Genomic DNA, 23,151 nt, shown 5'->3' on the forward strand with positions numbered 1-23,151 from the left:
GTCGTCGGGATCGTATATTACGTCCTTCGGACGCCGATACTTTTCAGTACCGTCCCTAAGCGGGATGTATTCGGAAGCCGCAACTACCAGGGGATTTGGGTGGTGCGGAGCAGAATCGAAAAAACGTTTGGAAGCTAATTTGAGCCATTGGGCAATGGTTGGCAGACCTAGGTCAATGTGCAGATTTTCATTGCGAAGGAACCACGGAGCTCCCGTAGCTTTCCGCATGAAACGATTTTGTATTACCTGTAGACGGTGAATTTGAGAGGGGCTCGCGTGAGCGAAAACTACCCCTGCATAGGTCATGATCGGACGGATGCAAGTCGTGTAGATTTTCACCTTATTCCTAAGGGACAATTTACTTCGCTTGTTAAGGAGACAATGAAGACGGCCCATTACAAACGCGGCGCGATCGCGCACTCGTTTGATATGGGCCTTGAAAGTAAGACGTCTATCTAAGACTACGCCGAGATATTTGACTTGCTCCTCCCAAGGGATCGGCTTGCCAAACATCGTAATGACTTTAAGTTGACGGCGTGACCGTGGCGTGTTATAATAGCCCTTTGAAAAGTACACCGCTGCACTTTTCTCCGGGTTTACCTCGATTCTCCATTTGCGAAACCACTTGCCCAAGGCATTGGCCGCGCGTTGGAGGATTCCGGTCATCATAACTCGACCACGGCACGAAGAATAGATGGCTGTATCATCCGCAAATAAAGCTAATTCGGTATTAGGGGATTTGGGAATGTCACTAGTATATAATGAAAATAGTAAAGGGGAGAGGACGGAGCCTTGTGGGACTCCGGCATGTATCGGGTGCGGTGACGAGAGCGTCCCCTCCACGCGGTAGCGAAAGGTTCGATTTGAGAGGAAGTCTCGTATGATGTGCACGAGACGGTCTGGCACTCCCAGTGAATAAAGCTTGTAGATCAAGCCGTTGTGCCAGACTTTGTCGAACGCTTTCGCTACATCGAAGAAGAGCGCTCCCGTAGCGACAGGTTTTTTTAAGTTTAATCTACTAGAGATATGTTCAACAATACGGTGCACTTGTTGAACGCAGGAGTGTTTGGTTCTAAAACCAAACTGCTCTGGTGGAATAAGACTATTGGATTCGGCGTAGTCCCGTAATCTAGCAAATATGAGCCGCTCATAAACCTTCCCCATGGAATTGAGGAGACTTATGGGGCGGTAACTCGAAGGTTCGTTTTTAGGTTTCCCAGGCTTTGGTATACCAATTACAATTGCTTCTTTCCACTGCTGTGGAAAGACGCAGTTGCTCAAGGCGACGTTGAATATTGCCGTTAGTAAGCAGATGAGGGGAGCACCGAAGTTTTTAAGGACACGATTCGTGATACCGTCTGAGCCAGGGGCTTTTCGGGTATGAAATCTTTTGATAATACCTAGGACCTCTTCCTCAGTTACCTGTGGAAGAGGAGGATCGGTGGGAGGTACAGAAGCCCTACGCTGAACTTCAGAGTTCACCGTCGAGAGGTGCCTACGATCGATAGGGAGAGTGCTGGGCGAGCATTGGGCTTCGAGACTGTCGGCAAGGCATTCGGCTTTTTCGTCATCGTCGAAAGCGGGGGGTTGGTTAGGCCTATTGAGAGGAGGAGTAGGAACAACCGTATCCTTTTGAAGAGACCTAGACAGCTGCCAGATGGCCTGGTGGTGGGGCTCAATGCCGCTCAAAAGATTGTCCCACCGATTCTGTCGCATGTCATTAATACGTTTTCTTACAGTATGCTGCAAGAGACGCAAATGACGGCGACATTCCTCGGTGCGATTGGAATCATATGCGCGGGTGGCTGCGTTTTTCTCCGTAAGCAGATCACGGATGTCGGTAGGCAGTTTCCAGCGATGGTCTTCCATCTCCGGAACCTGTTTTGAACTTTCGTTCAAAACCGACCTCACGTGATCCGTGAGGGAGTTAATAGCTGTCGAGGCCTCCTCTAAGGAGGTTATTTCTACTGGGATACTATCTAAGTACACTGAACTGGAAGACTGGAGGCCTTCGGCCACCTTCTCCCAGTCCAGCACTGTCTTAGGGGGTGCTGGATTATCAGGGGCGTCTAAACGGGAGCCTAGTTTTAATATAACAGGTCGGTGGTCGGATTGTAACTCGTGTAGTACTTCTATAGAACATAAACGTAAGTTTATGTTCTTTAGAAGCGCCAAGTCGAGTATTTCTGGTCTGTGGTTCAAGTCAGGGGGATATCTAGTGGGCTGCAATGGTGTTATTATATCATAATAGAGGGGCTCGGCTAGAGTTTCTAATACCCTGCCTCTTGTGTTTGTTGTTAAGCAACTCCAAGAAAGATGTTTAGCGTTAAGATCGCCTGCAATTATGACTGAATTACTGAGATTAAAGAGGGCTTCGAGGTCACTTCTAAGTAACCTCTTAGAGTTATTAGGAGATAGATAAGCCGACACTAATGTGATCGGCTGATGTCCTGTCATGCCTACTCGACAGATCGAAGCCTCAATGTCAGTGAGGGCAGGTGGGTCTATGGGGATACAGTGAAGTGACTTTTTATAATAAATGAGAGTGCCCCCTTTGGGCGCGCAGGTCCTGTCGTTTCGCACTAGATTATAATTTGCCATCTTGGGGTCGCGGTTAGAGGGTTTGAGGAAAGATTCCTGCACTAATAAAATATCTACCTGATGATGTTTTACAAACTCGTGAATCTCTGCACGTTGACCTAAGATGCCATCAGCATTGAAAAAACCTATTGTAAGGGAACGCGGTTTGACTCTACTTTTATTCGTACAATCCATTATTAGGCTTTAAATTGGGACAGGGAGTCTAATAAACTGTCAAGTTGACTAAGGGCCGACTTAAAGAGAATACTAAATTCCCTAAACTGGTTGACAGGAAATGCAGAGGCCTGAGGGGCCATCGCAGGAACCGGACGAGGCGCGAGAGAGGCTGCAGGAATACCTAAATTGCTACTAGGTTGGGCGCGGGGCGGATTTGTGGGTCGGACGATTGACGGGGGACGAGTCCATGCGGATGGACGCTGCGGCGCGAGTTTGGTCTGCGTGAGTGGCAGAGCCGGGAAATCGCGAGTAGAGTGCGAGGAAGGGGCCATATGGGCTTTAGTGGGACCGGGTTGGGAAGCTGCAGCTCGGGCTGCCCTTCGTTGGGCTACCTTGTGGTGGGTGCGTGGAGCCTTGGTGCATCCGCGATAGTTCGCAGGATGACCTTGCTGACCACACAGCACACAACTAGGGGGTTCTACCTCGTTTTTGCCTCTAAGGCAATCCGAGGTAGCGTGATCCCCTAGGCACTTTACGCACCTAGGCTTGGCATGGCAATGCCTACTAGAATGCCCGTAAAGTTGGCATCTATGACACTGCGTTGGGGGGCCTCCCTTATGGGGAGTTTCGACTTTAAGGCCAGATAGACCGCAACAAGTCTTCAGGTTGAAGATCTTCTTGCCCTCATCCGTCCTTTCTAATATGACTGTGACCATGTCATACGGGACCTGGCCACGACCGCGATGCATACGGTGCACCTCAAGCACCGGAAAACCGTTGTTAACAAGGTCCTCCTTAACAAGAGTGGTTTCCCACTCCTTAGGGATTCCCTTTATGATGATACGGAGGATACGTTCCTCCGGGAGGGCGTAGGTATGGAATTGTATTCCTCTACCTTTCAGAATTGTAGTGAGCTTTCTATGCTCAGAAGATGACGGGACTTGAATTTTGATCCCATCTTGGGTCGTGCGGGCGCTGGTGATTACGATGTTCTCCTCTTTCGCCCGAAGGGAGACTTCGTTCCACCTATTTTTGTCCCTCATATACAAGGGCGGAGGGGTGGGACCTTTTTGTACTTGAGGGTGGTGAGAGGATTAACTTACGTTACCTATTTAAAATGATCAACTAACAAGAACTTAGCTGTGGCTTCTCGCCTTTACATTCATTTATTTAAAAGAAAATGTTATTACGTTTCGTTTCATGACAATTTCTGTGCCCATCTACCGTCGGCTGAAAATTTTAATAAACCGTTTGGAATGGAACGCTGCTTATTAACGTGTACACCCGCAGTGAACCAACCGTACACCCACAAGGTAAACACGCTCTCAAACGAATAAAATGTCACGTGTGTTAATATGGAGAGGTTTTTACCACTTATGTTACGAAGTATTTAATTATTTTCTCTGTTATACTTTTTATTACATGTGAAATTACTTTATTATTTTTATGTTACTTCATATAGGTATTTATTGTCCATGTTGATAATGTAACTTTTTACATACATACATAAACTGACGCCTATTTCCCACCTGGGTAAGCAGAGACTATAGAATTCCATTTACTTCGATCCTGACACACATCTATTGCTTCCTCCACTTTTTCACAGAATTAAAAAGACGACAATCCATGCTGTTCATTATCTCATGCAGTTAATTTCTCTGAAATTAGATACGCAAAGAGTCGAAATTTACAGATTAATCAGCGACTGTTCGGCTTTGCCGACTATTCAACGATTAGTTGGCAGGTACATTTCTACATACATACATAAACTCACGCCTATTTCCCACCGGGGTAAGCAGAGACTATAGAATTCCATTTGTTTCGATCCTGACACACTTCTCTTGCTTCCTCCACACTCATCAATCGCTTCATACACGCACGCCGGTTCAGAGTACATCGTACATTTCTAATTAAAAAAAATCTTACATAACGTTCGGTTGTTTATGATTCCTTAACATAATTCTCCTACAAGTCGACAAATGTAGTACAGGGCATATACTTACACCATGGGCTATTTGTATGGGTGATGATTTGGTAATATGTCACAATTAAGATTTCCAATACCAAGTGTTACCTTATAGTAACATAATGAAAGATCTACCGAGTTCATTAGCTATAATGAGTGTATTTACAGATACACACCATATTTATAGTTCACGTTTAATATTAGCAATAAGATCTATTTTATTTTCCATTAGGGATTACAGACATGAGTTTAATTATGTATGGACACACCATTTCGATCACAAGTCACAGTCCAGCAGCTCGATACCATTCGCGTGACGTGTATCGCGCGCGACTAGTAGCGACCAATTAGTTGAACAATTCCAAGCACGAACTGTTTAGCGGTTAATTGTCCAACGATAGCCGATACATTCGTAATTTTAAGCTTACAGGCTAATGAAAGCAGCGGGCCAAAATATTTTATTTTCAAAAATCTTTGTTACGACCACTTGAAACCAACTGGCTGACTAATGTCGAGAGGGCAGATGTAGGCAAATAAGATGATTATTTGCACGAGTCAGTGCGACTAAGTGGCGGTTAGAGGAACTGTGTCTCATCATGTTTAAGTTATATTTAAAGATTACCCATTCCTCAACCCTTTCACATTAAAATACTGATTATTTTTTACTATGTCTCCCTCAACGCCCTTACATCAGCGATAAGCGAAACGTAATGGAAATTAAATTTGTTCGAGTGTAAAGCTTCGAGCTTAAAGGCTGCCGTGCGCGCTTGACCCAGACTTGATTATGAATTAGTGGATTATATTGTAAAGCACAGGTTAGAGGCATTCACGGATTAATTGGCTAGGTTTTAACGTGAAAGGAAAAGTTATGGCATTTCTTTCACTTTGAGGTTATCTGGGAAAAGAGTTGCTAAAAGGCCACCGATGATACTTCTTTTGTTTCGTTCTGAATCGTCATCGCAAGTTGCCATATATTTTATGTGTCTAATATAGAATGAATGTGTCAAATTAAGAATCTGTCAAAAGTAGACTGTGATATTAAAAGTAGATTTGCATGGGATACGCTATCTACATAAACGCGACAAATGACGCGATGTCTCTTATTCCACTCTAACAGGGAATAAGCAAACCATATTTTATTTCGACATAATTGAAGTCACAACTTGCCCCATAAATAACATAATAGATTTGTTCCAAACAATTCAACCGTGATGTGATGATAATCAAATGAAACACGAACAGTTCACCCTCAAAAAGGAGAAAAAATAACACATGTCGCTTTGGCGAAGTCAATTTATTGACTCATTAACGCTAAAAGAGTTCGTAATTGAATCACGCGCATCAAAATGCGACAGTAATCGACCATTCACGGCGGGGGATAATTCTATAAACAATTACAATCATTCGCTACATTTAGTACGTATCAAACAAAATGCATTGCGTTGTCGCTTTGATGTCCGATGACGAGGATAGAATAGAGTTTAAAACAATAAACAGACCACTGGTCTACAACTACCATAGATACAGTGCGACATTCAAAAATTCGCCGAAAATTACACATTTAAATACTTACACTAATATCGTCTATTATACCTACTATTTTTCAATTAATTCAAAAATATCATTCAATTAATTTCAATCCGGGTATAATTTAGACCACATTTCTTATCAGAATTGAAACAAGTGTGTCTGTTGCAAGGATTGGTTTAATAAAAATCACATTCGAATATAATTTAAAAAAAGTGCTTACGTGATTTGCGCTATAAAGCTACGATGTATAGATTCAGTTTAATACGTTTTATTGTTGGCAATTTTATTCTGGCAATTATGAAGAATGGCAAAAAAAATATTACGAATTAAATCTATGTAACAAGAGGTGATTGGTTAGCAGAATGTTACATGACATCTGTCATCGCTGTCGGCCATCTTGTTTTGTGCTTTCCCGCCAGTTGTTGCGGGCGGGTATTGTGACGTCATTCAATCAATGTGGCGTTCCGCAGACGTTTCTCTTAAATAAAACTCCCGCGTTCGGCTGATTGATTGACTTGTGTTGGTAAAATGGAATGTTTTATTAAGGGGGATTAATGATTTATGGTGATTATGACGCAAACGTTAGATTTAAGTTAGGTTAGGTTTAAACTCGGTGAGGCGTGGGTGCTCAGTTTATTTTCTGACGGATGTACCTCTGACTACCCCAATTGGAATGTAGTCGTGAGCATATGTGTTATTATGTTATAAGGTTTATATATGTTATATATGTTGAATAATTTAAAATGATCGACACTATCAATACTTTAGCTTTCTACAATATACTTAATCTAAAATAACTACATTTTGTTCAGCATTCACTTTAGATCTAGACATAAAAAAACAAAAAGACCTTTTGTTTCAATTAAGTTATTAAAATCATGAATTCGAATTTGCGACTGCGTGACATGCGTTCTTCCTACTGTGCTATCACAGAATTTTGAAATTAAACAAAAATGTGAGCTCAAAACATAACTATCCATATCACTACTGTAAATATGCGGTCCCAATGGTGTAATTACTGCCCACAATTAAGTACCCTCAAACTTTCAGCGGAATGTTCAACAATGCTAATTGTGTTTCATTGCAGCTAAAATTTGTGGAAATGGAGGCATTATGTCGTAAACTTGACGGCAATAGAATTTGTATGAATTAAAAAATATTTTATACACTTTAGTAGTTCTATATGTTGAAAGCGTATAGTTGATGGAGTGTATTAATATTACACACACTCATACACATAAGCATTAGTGTGTGCCTTATTGTGAAAATCACGTAAACGCCTTGTGAAAAGAAAAACACATTTTGATGTGATTTTCCTCAACAAATCTTCGATTTCTTTCAATCAACTTCAATCCGCATACAAATTGAGACCATATTGTTTTACTGATAGGGTTGACTGCCCTATGGTTAGGCACTGAACGAAGGCACTAATAATGCTTGATTCTGGGGCCTATGATAATTAGTAATAGTGTGTTTTATATAGATAGTACTACTAACACAATTAAGTTCCATTGTTACTAACACTTTTAATATTTTATTTGATTGTTAACTAACCTAGCAAGTAAGTGTATTGTTACTAATAAATTATAAATGTATACTCGTATTGTCCGAAATAAATGATTTTGAATTGAATTGAAATTTACCTGCATTGAAACTAGCTCGTCTATATATTGTTATAATTATAATTCTCCAATTCATAATCACTCCGATTTCATAAGTCGTCCCGTGATCATGGCACTTGCAACAGTTTTGAAATATCCGGAGTCTCATATCCCTGATTAACGCGGTAAGAACCCGGTATTATGTGAACACACATCTAAATGTGATTTTACAAAAACACGCTTACGTGGTTTTCAGGAGCAGACGATATGTGACTCTAGTTACAATATGATATGTCAGTCAGACATAGGAATACAGGTAAATTAAGTAGGTATTTTCTAGGTAAGCGTCTCCCACCTTATAATCAGATACGATGGTAGTCAAATGGAACGCCGCTTTAAGCAATACGGTTTCTTGGGCAATGTTATTCAGAATCATAGCACATTGACCCCTAAATTTGTTCTTAATAATCGCATTAAACTCCGTCAAAACAAAAGCTATAATAGTGACAAACGACGCGACACAACATCGTGCCCCGGCCGCGCGGGGGTGGGCTGCGGCACCGACCGACACCATACTTCATACTCACTATCAATACAGGGGTGCACACTATACTATTTTACTTCTTACTCTAGTAGATTAAAGTTAGGCAAGGCAGGAATAATCGAAATGCGTAGATACATTTTATCACAATTCCTTTTGTTATAACGAATAACGAACAAGTATTGTATTTATTGTATTCTTCGTCGTTGGTTATTGTATTCTTCGTCGATGAATAACTTGTTAGAATAAAATAAGTTAAAAAAAACTTTATTTCGATTTTCTAATGCAATGACTTTAGATGCTTTTGGATACTTCTGAACTAAGTGGAGAAACACCTGTATTTCAGGAGAATGATGAATGATGAGGATCATGGGTAGAAGAGACACACAACTCCTTACAGCCAAACTTGGTACTGAAGTCCAGAATTAATGTTTAAGAACCGGGAGGAACTAATAGGCGTGACCGTAGTTAGAAAGTACCTCTGACTACCCCAATACGGGAATATACTCGAGAGCTTATGTTGTGTTAAGGAACGATCAAATTTCTAAATGCCCCTATAAACACAAAAAATTGTGCCCAACGGCCTTATAAGCTATGACATAATATGGCTTTATAATGGACGTCTAGAAAGATAAGCAGCTTATACGCTTGTTTGTTATTTTTGTAGATAAACGTAATAAGTAGAAACTTTCACAGTTACTTGAATATACTCTACGTTCGTTTCCACGACACCAAACACTTCAGAACCCCGATACCGACGCCGCCGGCGTGGTCGACGATTACCCTCATTCAGCGCTTATCGCTATCGACCCACTAGGGTTGATTAATTCTTTCAAATATCATCCTCTCTGTCGACGCCTTGAGCCGAGGTTCGCGTCCAACTTGGCACCCTCAGGCCTGTTGTCTTAAATTTTGTACAGGGTGAGAGCCCTCAGCGCTTCCCATTTGCCCGGCCAAGTAGTTAATGCTACAATAAGTCCCGTAAAAAAATCTACGTTCGTTTCACATAAAATCAAGCGAGTCGCAGCCCTAACAACTAAGTTAGACAGTAAACAGCAAATAAATAGCGCTTCAATGTCACGACACTCGGGTCGACACTAAGTGTCGTCTACATTAGATGTCTGTAGCCGGTGTACACGGCATCATATCGACCAATCACGTGGCGCCGTTATCACGTGATATCAAAAGCTATTTGTTCTTTTTCTAAAGTTTGAGATCAGTTAGTTATATTTACTTATAATTTAATTTTGTTTAGAATTTTCATTATAGTTGAAGTTCTAAAATAATGTTTTAATTTTTATTTTTCTTTATTTATTATGATATGAAAATTATATACTTTATTGAGTATATCGGACACAAGATGGACGAACGAATTATCAATTAATAAAAAAAAAATGCATATTTATTTTTCTATATTATTATTATAGATTTTGTTTCAGGGGAACTACATTTTTTTTTAATCTTAAGAATAATGTTTGTCTACGGCTAACTTTCCAACTTATCCAACTGTCGTAAAAATAACCAAAGTTTCCATACCTTATTCCTTTTAGATAGTTTTCATTTTCACATTCGATACGATATGAGAACATTTATATTTATGGCAACACTTTAACGATATTCTAACGTGACAACTTTGTTGCTAGTGTTCTTATTTTACAATCTCGTGACTTACCCACTATTTTTGTAAAGTCAGTTATCGACTGCAAGATTTGGTGTCAGGTATTTTTGTTTACGTACCAAGAGTGGCCAGGTACGAATAGAAACATCTGCGGTTTATCTTCTCTAGGGCTTTGAGAACAAACTCTTAGAACAGATTGGCATACGACCACGAGATTCTTCTGAGTATTACTATATCTAATCTAATAATAATAAAATTATAATTATATTATCTTAAGGGGCCTCTAGCTCTAAATGACAAACATAATAATAAAACACTTTATTGCACACAAATTTAAAAAACATTTACAGCATAAACTTATTTTAAGGTGGGCAAAAGCGGCCTTATCGCTAAGAGCGATCTCTTCCAGACAACCTTCGGCAGAGGATACAGTACATTTTAATCCAAATAATAATCTACTAATCTACCTATGAATCCAAATAGATTATTTATTAGAAGAACAGGAGGATAAAAAGGCCACATTGAATCAATGCATGTACAAAGGCAATAATGCTATTTGACATTTGTAAACATTCGAACTTAGTTTTATGTTTTATGCGCATTTGTCGAACTCGGTTTTAGATGAATTGCCTCGATCTTGAAACTCGCAATATCTACTATAACTATCATGTGCCTGTTTAATAAAACTTACGATTGTAAATTACAACGACAATTTGGTGTTCATTTCGTAGCTAATATGAAACTGCAAAATATTTGTGATCACAAACTCCGCAATGTACCTACATCAAATTGTCATTGTAATTTACAATTGAAGTTTTATTAAACATGCCCCAGGTTACAGGTGTGAGTATGTTTGTGTGTTGTTGGATTTAGTGTACCCATGGTAGGTGTGCTCGCATGTCCTTGCTGTGGTGGGGAATGGACGGAGTCACGCGATCAGACGAGTATATCATTTCACACTGCCAGTGGCATTGTCTTGGTGTGGTGAGACGGGGGATATGGTACTATGGAGATTTGGCTTGAACTACCACCTTAAAACCTGCATATTTCATGATTATAAATCCCTCGCGCTTAAATGTTATAGTCGATGAAACAATACCTATTTTGAAAGACTGAGTGCACAAATTAGAAAATAAATTTTATTTTGTTTTTAAATATCGAATTAAATTTATTTGAACTTTGATGATGATGATGATCTCTCCGACCGATTTTAGAACTTTACTATGGTTATGACCTACGAACTTCACAAAAACTAGTAGTATACTAATATACGTGGAACATATTATATACATAAACTCACGCCTTTTTCCCACCGGGTTAAAATACTATTAATGCCATAAACTTCGACCCTGACTACTTCTCTCGCTTCCTTTACATCCATCAGTCGTTTCATAAACGCGCGCCGGTTCAGACTAGATCTATCGTGTGGGTTGTGAGGTGGATTACCAACCTCAGCAGCCCTGGTGTCAGGGTTATTATTGAGCCGCAAAGGCCCCTGACATGGCTCATGTAACAATTACTCACTAATGAGTAAGAAGTAACCGAGATTAACGGCTTAACGAACTAAACTTATTAGTATTAAAAAAAACAAGAGACCAAATCCCCTCACCACCTGAACACAACCTGCAGGCATCATGGAAGAGGCTCGGAGCAAGATTATAAAAGTTATAGTGTATATCTGCGTCGCATGTCGGTGCGCGACATGTGATGGTCTCAGCTGGCGGCCCACTGCCAGCGGAGAGCGATTAGCGGATACAAGTTCTTGATTTTTTTCTAGTCCATTAGCAAATGGTATTTTTTGGGCATTCACAAGACTGAGAGGAAGACCACCAATGAAAGAGAAGGACGACATCTCACGACACGCAGGATATGACTGGATGTCGATAGCCCAAGATCGTCGGAAGTGGAAAACATGGAAAAGGCCTACGTCCAAAATTGGATATGAATTTAGGCTGATATAGATAGATAGATTTTTTTTATTTATTAAACAATGTCAAAAACTAGGTATGAAAGGGAATTTTCTTCGGTTTCGCCTCCCACTGGTCAGAAATCCACTCGAAGCAGCTTAGCAAGCAGTTGGTGGGTAAAAACAAAGAAAAATATCAATAAAGGATGAAAACTATTCCATTTTTGGTCATGGGTGGGTAGAGCCACAAGTGATATTACTTATTTAGATGAACTGCTTGAATGTGCCCTTTTTAACCTCCTGAAGACTTTTTTTTGACGCATGGCATTCACTACTACTTGGTCGGACAAATGGTGAACGCTGTGGGCTGTCACTCATTGCTCGGGACCATGGCAGCTGGAAGCGTTCTATGATTGTTGTCCGCTCCCAGCATAGAGCTCCGCCAAGTCGCCCGCACAGGGCAAGCGTTTTCGCTGCCATATCTTCTGATTTATAGCCCCAGCTTTTGATACTCGGCTATATTCGGAAGTACATCAATTATAAAGTTTCCACGAATATTCTTTCACCTCGTTAATTTGGTCGCGTGTGCCAAGTTTCGGTATCGCCGTTTATCTTATTAGCTGTGTTATAGTTGTTTGGAGTTTGCGTTCTGGCGGTTTCGGTTCGATTCCATGTTAGGAATTAGGGTGATGTCGTGTCGTGATTTTAGTGTATTTGTTACGATTTGATTGAGTTTATTTTGGTTACTGTTGGTCTTGTTTGTGGGAAATTACTGTTTTTATTAACACAAAACCGTCTATCCATTTCAGGTGTGGTTCCAAAACCGACGAGCAAAATGGCGTCGACAGGAGAAGATGGAGGCCGCTCGATTGGGACTATCTGAGTATGGATGTGGTCCAGGGCAAGTCCCGCGGCTGGGACTGGGCCTGCCCGTCGACCCGTGGCTGGCCCCGCCGCTGCTCACCGCTCTACCGGGTCAGTATCTCACTATAGACATACATAAGCTAGCAACTACATCTCAATTGGGGTCTTCAGAGGTACATCCATCGCAAGATGAAATAAGCACTCACACCTCACCGAGCTTTCAGATCTGTGAATGTGTGTGTTCTGTTTCTGTAAGATCTGTGAATTTAAACAAAACCACGCACGCACGCAAGGCACGTTAAGCCGTTGGCCCCGGTTACTTACTGATGTAAGTAAGTATTCGTTACATGAGTCATGTCAGGGGCCTTTGGCGGCTGGTAATCCACCTCACAACCCACTCGTGAGAAGAAGAGCAAAACCTAATATAACCTGTCTCTGTTGCAGGCTTCCTGTCTCACCCGCACTCGGGCTACCCGTCGTACCTCACCCCGCCGGCGCCGGCGCCCCCTGCGCCCCCCGCGCCCGACCCGCGCTCCTCCTCCATAGCGGCGCTTAGGATGAAGGCCAAGGAACACGTCGAGAGCCTCTCCAAGGGGCTGCAGATGGTCTAATACGGGGTCACAACTGAGGGTCCATGGCAACTAAATCTAGATTCGCGAAGCAAAGGAAACAAACTTAATTTTAACTTAATTTGATAGCACTAAATATAATGCCGCCCTGATAGGTGCAGCTTGGTTTAGAACTATCAAAGTAAATTAAAATTACATTAGTGTCGTAAAATTTGCACTTATCATCATTAACCAAAAGTAAAAGGGTTTAATTATTTTTCCAATGTCCTGCTCCAAACAAAACTAGCCTAATCGTACCTGAAAGAAAGGTTGAGAACCACTGGTTTAAGGGCCATGGAGGTATAACCCGTGCGAATTAAATATACACCTCGCGTCAAATAAAATGTATGATAGTTGTTAAGTGTTTTTAATTCGCAGACGTTATTGAGATAAAAAAACTTAAAAATATTATGACGCTTAATTTACTTTACTGAGCTGTGGTTTGTGAAGGCAATTTAATTTACTTTTTTAAATAGGTTATTGTAGTATCGCTCAATAGAGATTTCTCCAACCTTACATAGTTTTCACTGCTAAGTGTTTTTTTTATATGTGATTGATTGGTAATACCTACTTATTACTTACTTAGATATTATTTCTACGTTTCACCTTAAATTAAACTTTTCATGAAACTTACTTAAAATTGGAACTTCATGGAACTGATATTGTAAATATAAACTTATTGTGTTAGTAAATTATTGAAAGTTTAACTAAAGTATGTACTTATGTAATTATACGTGACTGTAATCGATGCTTATAAAGTTAAGTTAAAATATCAACGTGTAAATATTGTACTTAGAACTTGTATACTGATTAGATTTTGTCATGTTAGGCTTAGATATATGATGTGAAATATACGTAATTAATTATAATTATAACTTACTACTTATTGTACTCACTTATGTTTTTAACGTTGGTGCCGGGAACAAAATATATATTGCAAGAAAGACACAAAAATAATATTAATTCTACCAAAAAACTTAGAAAAATGAATCCACAATCTTTCTAAGTTTACGTAAATTGGAAAGTGTCGTAAAAGCGCTATTTAATATATAGTTTTTACTGGCATCGATGTTAAAAACGAATCTACAGTCAGTGTGTTAAATGTAATTTGTCTCACAGATTGAACTGACATCGAGAATCAAACCAGTACTTTAGCACGGGATTCTAGCTAGCTATTATAAATTCACTAACACATAAACTAAACATCATAGAAGGAAAGGTTGGAAGGGGAAGATCAAGAAGAGCTTACATGGAACAGATTAAAGAAAAGGTTAACGTCATGTCTTATAGGGAAGTCAACGAATTGGCCTTTGATAGACTGGAATGGAAAATGCTACACCGACAAGAGCGTGGCTCTTAAACTGATGATGATGATGGCTATACGACTCACAAACTATCACGTTGGTGAAAGCTCGGTGAGGCGTGGGTACTTAATTCATCTTGCGATGAATGTGCCTCTGACTAGCACAATGGGGATATAGTTGTGAGCTTCTGCCATGTTATTATGTTATATTCTAAATCCATCACTCAACATACAGATATGACGGTTTTACACATTAGCACATTGACTGTAAGTAAATACACACAAATGTATGTTCCTTTAAAGCATATTGTTTTAAAGATGATATTCTAAGTATTACTGTTCCCTTCAATTGATTCCTAAGCAATAATAAACTATGTGAATATTAGGTAACTAGAATGTAAGATAAACTTCTGAGGGTGTACTTAAATATACTGGTACTTACGAAAATTTTATCAAATTCGGTATTAATAATTTGGATTTTCGATTTCGAGTCAAGATTGAAGTGCTCAATGTCTAAGATGTATCGACACTGGGCAGCAAAACTAAGAATTACGCGATTCAAGTTATAATAACTTTTTAAGTGCACAAGATAAACTTTTGAAATAAAAACAACGTTAACTGTTACTAATGTATAGTTAACTAGTTACAAAGAAAGCTGATAAAATTATCTTTACAATTTTGTTCTTATTTTAAATTTCTAACTACAGTTGAGAAATAATAAATAAAAGTGTAGTAGTTTTACAGGCCTGTATATATGATAAAGAGACAAGCGTTCAATTCCCGGCGAAAGTTCAATTACCAGACTTACAATGAGTGTAACCACCATCTAGCCAGCTGACAAAAAGTTGGTGACATTCCAGCGGACTGGAAGGTCAATCAATCAATCAATAATTCCTTATTGCACAAAAACATAAGTAAAGGACATGCACAAACGAATAAAATAAGCACAATAGGCGGCCTTATTGCTAAACAGCAGTTTCTGCCAGGTAACCTTAGGGTTTGTTTTGTATTCCGCTCAAGTTATTTAATTTTACAACGTTATGTATTTGGAGCATTTCCATAGAAGACATATTTATCAAGATATTATTTATAGTAGTTAAAAGCAAGGCTATAATGAAAAACATGAATTTGATTTTAGGAAAATATTGCTAAATGACCAAAATATGTGTAACGACAACTGATATTTCAACAACAATATATTATTATTAATACATTTATTAATTTTAATTGTGTAAGTAAATATTTTAAGTCTGTCGAAGTCACTCGGAAAAAACTTTTTATTATTATTTTTATTGTATGACTTTTTCATATCTCGGACTTATAGAGGCCCGGACTTTTTTATTATTACATATTATTACACAAAAATAATACAACAAAAAGAACAACAACAACAAGAAACATTTATTGAGAAGTTGTGTAGGTCAATCTTTTTGTGTTCTTTCTCGGGTTACTTTTAAACTATACCATGAGAGACTTTCCAAGCTACGTTCCCCAAAAGCAATATAGATGGGGTTGTACAGATTTAACGTGATAATTACCTATTTTCTCATTACTCGGGTACATCATTGTTCAAAAATACAATGTAATGGTAGAAGCATAAAAAATAATTGTTGCTTTATATTTGGATCGCATTATGTGTAGAATTAGGAGCTCGGTGGCGCAGCGGTTAACGCGCTCGGTCTGCGATTGTTGAAGTAAAGCAACTTTCGCAAAGGCCGGTCATAGGATGGGTGACCACAAAAAAAAAGTTTTCATCTCGAGCTCCTCCGTGCTTCGGAAGGCACGTTAAGCCGTTGGTCCCGGCTGCATTAGCAGTCAGCAACCATCAATCCGCACTGGGCCCGCGTGGTGGTTTAAGGCCCGATCTCCCTATCCATCCATAGGGAAGGCCCGTGCCCCAGCAGTGGGGACGTTAATGGGCTGATGATGATGATGTGTGGAATTATGTTGCTACCTATCTTGTTTCTCTTTATTTTGATCAAATGAATAATGGGTGGAAGATTAATTGTACAATGTTTTAAGTTTACGCGGTTATTATCATAATTAAAACACATAATAACGGGTTCTTACCGTGTTAAAAGCAGGGATATGAGACTCCCAATCATCCAGAGTCTCATATCCCTGATTTAAAGTCGTAAGACCAAACAAACAAACAAACAAACAACCGAATGAACCGAATCCGAACCGAATGACCGAATGACCCCGTGATTTGACCGAATGTTCTTTTAAAATGCAAAACCGATTGTTTAACTATTGTGTCTGGAAATCTCGGCGTTAAGAGGTTCAATGCGGTAAGAACCCGTTATTGTGTTTTAAATGTAATTGTGCCTGGGTGTAATACGAAGGGTCATCATTTATACCCAAAAACAAAAAAAAAGATGCATATGTCTGTTATCCGTGAAATTAGAAAGTAAATCTGTACAGCGCCATCTACATTGTCTTTGAGGAACGTAGTATGAAAAGACCATTCCATTCCCATTCCCATGATATGTGTATATATAGGGTAGCAGTGTACGGTACTAGTGTATCAACTACATCGTAAGTGAGTGTGTTCGTGTATATACGTAGCGTAGTGTAAAGCTGTATACATACTACGTGTATAGGAGAGATTAATAAATGTGTTCTTTCGTCACAAGAGTTTTAGTTCAACATTATTTTTTACCAACCCGCATTGGAGCAGCGTGGTGGAGTATGCTCCATACCCCTTCCGGTTGATTGAGGGAAGGCCTGTGCCCAGCGGTGGGACGTGTATAGGCTGTTTATGTTTGTGTGTTATGTTATTATTTTAGGATGTTTTAATTCATTATATTGTAGGCTTCATAGCTTCTACGCTGGATTAGGAGCCAGTAAAAAACATAGAATATGCGCAGCTGATCGTCTTTCTGGGAATGACGTAAAATCCAAGAAAGGGATTGAGGTCTTGTCACCACGTTCATCATGTCCATCTTAGGACTTCGTACCAAAAGTGGCTGCAAGTTGGCTTTTACGACGTGGCCGGAAGATGCTTATTTGCCAAAACGCGATTTTTTTTCTCCACCAAAAAAAATAATAATAAAAAATCATTTATTTCGGGTGTTTTCCCATAGCAATTGTTAGTAACAAAAGTCTTATATCTATGTTAGTAAAAAATTACAATTAATTAATCAATTAAATATTTATATAATTTAGTGTCTTTGGCAAGTTGGACGCGGGTCCAGTGCTGCATAATAGCACTGTCCATCCATAAACGTATAATACATCAGAATATAACTTGCAATCTTGCATTGTGTCACGTGGACAAAAGCAAACAACCCCTAGTATTCCTTCTTTAGAAATACCAAAAAAACGCACCATCGTCGTGCGTCAACTTCAAGCAAACAAAACGCATCACACGTCAGTTTCGAACCGCGCGGCGCCGGCGCGTGCTGGCTTACCAGAACATTCAAAATTATGGAAATTCAGTGTCTTCCAACAAAAGTGTCTCTTGGGATGGATGGACGCCGCTCATGTAAGTACCTCTCTTACCTGTTTCCATCAGTTTGTGTTTTTTTGTTTATTACTCGTGTTCAGGTTGGGATATTTTCCACATGTTGCTGGAATCCGTTAGGACAATCGAGATTTAATCATATGGTAACGATGTGTCAATAACCTTTTCATAGCAGATTACCAGCTCATCTCGCCTAAATATATAGTCCATCATAACGAAGAGAACACAGTTGTTAATTTTAACTTTTTTTAGAAATCAGAAATCAAAATCATTTATTCAACTTAATTATCATAGATAAACTTGTTGAAGGTCAATGTAACATTTTTGAATTTACGTCATTTCGCAAGGTGTTATGGCTGAGGAGAAGAAATGACAAGAAACTGCAACAGCAACACATCTTTTAAAAACCAGTGTACCCACATTACAAGTTATTAAATAACTAGAGGAACACATTCAATACCAGACATTTTTATCATTTAGGTAGTCATTAAATATTACATATAATAAGCCTTTTTACATAAAGTAAGCTGCACATGAATTTTAAATTTATTTTCTGTCAAATTTAAAATAAATATTGTAAAAACGTATACATAACCCCAAAAAAGATGTACTTGCAGATTATTTAAGTCGGTAATTGAATTATTTTCACTATAAATACACATAACCATCCTGTTCGGTTGCCATACAACCATAAAGTTGAAGTTGAACCATCCTTTTACTTTGCCGAATGTCGGGTAATAAAGAGATAAGAATATAAGCGTAGACGTATAGTAATATTTGCGTAGTGGACTGCTACGCCTTGCTACGGACGCTACGTGGACGCTAGTGTGGGCTTTCGGGACATTCCATGATACGTGGACTAAAAACTATACAGATGGCGTTGTGTGTAGATTTAATGTGATAATTACCTATTTTGTCAATGCTCGGGTAAATAATTATTCAAAAAAATTATGTAGGTACTTGCAAAAATAAAATGTCTAAAAAAATTGTGGCATAATATATCATCATTATCAGCCGTACGACGCCCACTGCTGGACATAGGCCTCCCCCAAGGATCTCCACGACGATCGGTCCTGCGCTAAATAAATAAAAATAATATATAAAAATAATAAATTGTTGCTTGATATTTGGATCTGATATGATATACAAAAACAAAGAAAAAAAAGATGCATAATGTATGTTATCCATGAAATTAGAAGGTTAAACCTAGGCAACTCTGAACAGCACAATCTATTTTTTTTTTGGGAAACGTAGCTTATTTATTGGACTACATGTAGCTAAAGTAATATACACAAAATAAATAAATAATTATTATACAGTCTTCTTCTATCGTGTGGGTTGTGAGGTGGAGTACCAACCTCATCAACCCTGGTGTCAGGGTTACTATTGAGCCGCCAAACGCCCCTGACATGGCTCATGTAACGACTACTTACTTACATCAGTAATTAGTAACCGGGACCAACGGCTTAACGTGCCTTCCGAAGCACGGATCATCTTATTTTCGGACCATCTCGTGATCAGCCAGTAATGTCCTAACCAAACTAGAGACCACAAAGTAATTTTTGTGATATGTCCCCACCGGGAATCGAACCCGGGACCTCCGGATCGTGAGCCCAACGCTCAACCACTGGACCACGGAGGTCGTAATACAGTAATGACCCGTAGTATCAAGCCTGCTCTGTAGGAGGGGAAGTAGGGGACAAATGTACTGGGCAGTAAATTGCCGACAAATTAACATTCAAGCGCGATTAGTGAGCACGGGGAATGTGGGGAGATGTAGACACGGAATTTGAGAGGGTGACAGTTACAATAAATTTTCGTATAATCATATTTTTTATTAATGACATAAGGCGAATGAGGATAAAGTCTGAGGATAAGATCGGGAAGAAGAAAAAACTTATTAAACCTTATTTTCAATCAAAACTGCTTTTTCCAATTGGCTGCCTTTATTTTTTGAAATCCACGTTGCTCCACATTTTATAGCAATTTATCACGAATTTTAGCTGGACAGTATGGAGTACTGTCAAAATTTAGGAACACTCAACAGTGCTGCCTAGATTTGAGCTTCTAGTTTGTGACAACATAAAAGCCATTATCAAGAATTGAAATAAATAGGGGTATTTTTTATTGAATCTATCCTGGGACAAATATCAAGAGTTGCTACCAGTTGTCTTACTTTGGGCTCTGCCAGATAATAATACGGTTCTAACTACATGCACGTAACATAATCACCCTATACACGTACCACTGCTGGGCACAGGATTTCTCTTAATCAACCGGAGCGGCTACAGAGCATGGGTACTCCACTCACATGGATATGATGAACCTTATGTTGGAAAAGACACAATCCCTCTGTCGGATTTTACGACATGCCCGGGAGGACAAGCAATTGGACGTGGTCTATGTTTGTTCGCTTCCAGTCTAGCATAGTAGTAGTCTGCGATTGTTGAAGTTAAGCAACTTTCGCAAAGGCCAGTCATAGGATGGGTGACCACAAAAAAAAAAGATTTCATCTCGAGCTCCTCCGTGCTTCGGAAGGCACGTTAAGCCGTTGGTCCCAGCTACATTAGCAGTCGTTAATAACCACCAATCCGCACTGGGCATAGTAGCTACTCACTTAATATATAAACATAATAACATCACATAAGCTCACGACTATATCCTAATTGGGGTAGTCAGAGGTACATCCATCGCAAGATGAACTAAGTACCCACACGTCACCGAGCTTTTTGTTAGACCAACGTGATAGGTGGTGAATAAATGAGCTTGATAACTAAGCTTAAAGTAAATGTCCTTCCGTTCATACAACCCTCGTTAATTTCAGTAATTTTGTGAATATGTTCATTGTTCATACAGCATGAAACCGTCGTTTCATGAACACATCACTCACACATATCTCGTCGCGTCATATTGTGCGATTTATTGTTCAAAACTTGCATTCGTTACTTCAGAACGGAACTAAATTGTTAACGAGCGGAGATTAAATAGTTCGCGGAAGTAATGGACTTGACTAACAATACTGAACTGGCGTAATTATACAAATATTCTTTGTAGCACACAACATGTTTTATTGCTAAAGACCTCTGATGTGAGTACGCAAGTAAGTACTTACATAAATAAACTTAATATGTTTAGAAACAGCCTCCGTGGTCTAGTGGTTAGAGCGTTAGGCTCACAATCTGGAGGCCCGAGTTCGATGCCCGATGGGGACATTGTCGAAATCACTTTGTGAGATTGTCCTTTGTTTGGTAAGGACTTTTCAGACTTGAATCACCTGAGGGCACGTTAAGCCGTTGGTTCCGGCTATTAGCCGTAAAAACACCTCCACCAACCCGCATTGGAGCAGCGTGGTGGAGTATGCTCCATATCCCCTCCGGTTGATTGAGGGGAGGCCTGTGCCTAGCAGTGGGACGTATATAGGCTGTTTATGTATGTATGTTTAGAAACTATGCAATAATAATACAGTTTATTGCACATTGCGATTACACAAGAAATAATCAATTAATATAATTTTATTTTTTGTTTATACTTAAATCGTGTGAGGATAACGCTAATAACTTGTGCGGAGAAGTAAAAAAATGACATTCGAAAAAACTATATCTAATGACACACGTTAACAAATACAAACTAGTCAGTAAAGTTCACAACGAAACATTATTACCCGACCCATTAAAATTAGTGTAGTAAGTAAATTAAAAGTAATGAGTTGAACTGAAATTAAAACATGGAGCGACCGAACTAACTGCATCCAGTAAATCACGCGGGTTGAATAAAACATAAATGATTAATTAAACGAATTAGCGCGAGTTGTGGTCGTTAGCGATGAGAGGCGGCGGGGGCGGACGTGACTGATACCGCGCGATTAGGGGCCCGACTTGATTCTAGTACAGGAGCAGGACACTATATTACTTTATAAATACAATAGTGAGTCACTGTGGTCCTGTGGTTCACCGTCATGCTTCTCAAACGGGGAGCGCCGGTTCGATCCCGGTACGGGACGTGTACCAATGAATTATTAATAAATTTATCTTAAGTGCAGCATTCACTAACACAGTAGGTAAGTGGAGGCAATTATAGACGGCGATACGACTCACCACCTATCACGTTGGTCTAACAGAAAGCACGGTGAGGTGTGGGTACTTAGTTAGTTCATCCTGCGAAGATGTACCTCTGATTATCCCAATTGGGATATAGTTGTATGCTTATGTTAGATAAATGTAATACGTAATTCTCTCACCTGTGATTCATGTCAGTGTACGAAATGCGAATCGTAATGTCTTCAGTCGTCACACGATAGCAGACACGAGACAAGTCGCAGCCTGGAGTTTGGAGTTCACAGATGGATAGATGGGTGGATTAAACATAACATATCGCCTGTATCCCTTTAGGGATACTTAGTTCATCTTGTGATAGATGTACTTACCTCTGACTATATATTTATGAAAACATTATGTATGTATCTCCTTCGGAGAAACTGTGAAAGGCATACTTACAATACAAGAAATAAAAATAAAATTGCTATTCAAAATTCTAGATTAAGTAAATTAAATTTATCTTTTTTGGGGTTATGTATACGTTTTTACAATAAAATACCAGATAATATTTTAAATTTGTCAGAAAATTAATTTAAAGCTCATGTGAAGCTTAGGTACTTTATATAAAAAAAGCTTATTATAAGATTAATGACTACCTAAATGATAAAAATGTCAAGTATTGAATGTGTTCCTCAAGTTATTAAATAACTTGTAATGTATATCCTCATTGGTATTTAAAAGATGTGTTGCTGTTGCAGTTTATTGTCATTTCTTCTCCTCAGCCATAACACCTTGCGAAATGGCGTAAATTCAAAAATGTTACATTGACCTTCAACAAGTTTATCCATGATAATTACGTTGAATAAATAATTCTGATTTCTGATTACTAGTCTAGTTAGGAATACAGTCGTGAGCACGTTATGTGGTTAAATGAGAAACGTTCGCCTCCCGTACTAT

The 23,151-nt window shown here is 39.2% G+C and overlaps 1 protein-coding gene across 1 annotated transcript in view; it reads left to right on the top strand.

Moving 5' to 3' along the window:
* The window catches only part of LOC126377583 (retinal homeobox protein Rx1-like), a 68,902-nt gene extending 52,890 nt beyond the window's left edge, over window positions 1–16,012 (top strand). The window contains exons 3-4 of the mRNA XM_050025393.1: window positions 12,729–12,894; window positions 13,228–16,012. Coding sequence (XP_049881350.1) covers window positions 12,729–12,894; window positions 13,228–13,394 — 333 coding nt within the window. The 3' untranslated portion in view covers window positions 13,395–16,012. The remainder of the gene's footprint in view (window positions 1–12,728; window positions 12,895–13,227) is intronic.
* The last annotated feature ends 7,139 nt before the right edge of the window (window positions 16,013–23,151 follow it).

The sequence above is a fragment of the Pectinophora gossypiella genome, chromosome 23 (assembly GCF_024362695.1).
Source record: "Pectinophora gossypiella chromosome 23, ilPecGoss1.1, whole genome shotgun sequence".
NCBI lineage: Eukaryota > Metazoa > Arthropoda > Insecta > Lepidoptera > Gelechiidae > Pectinophora > Pectinophora gossypiella.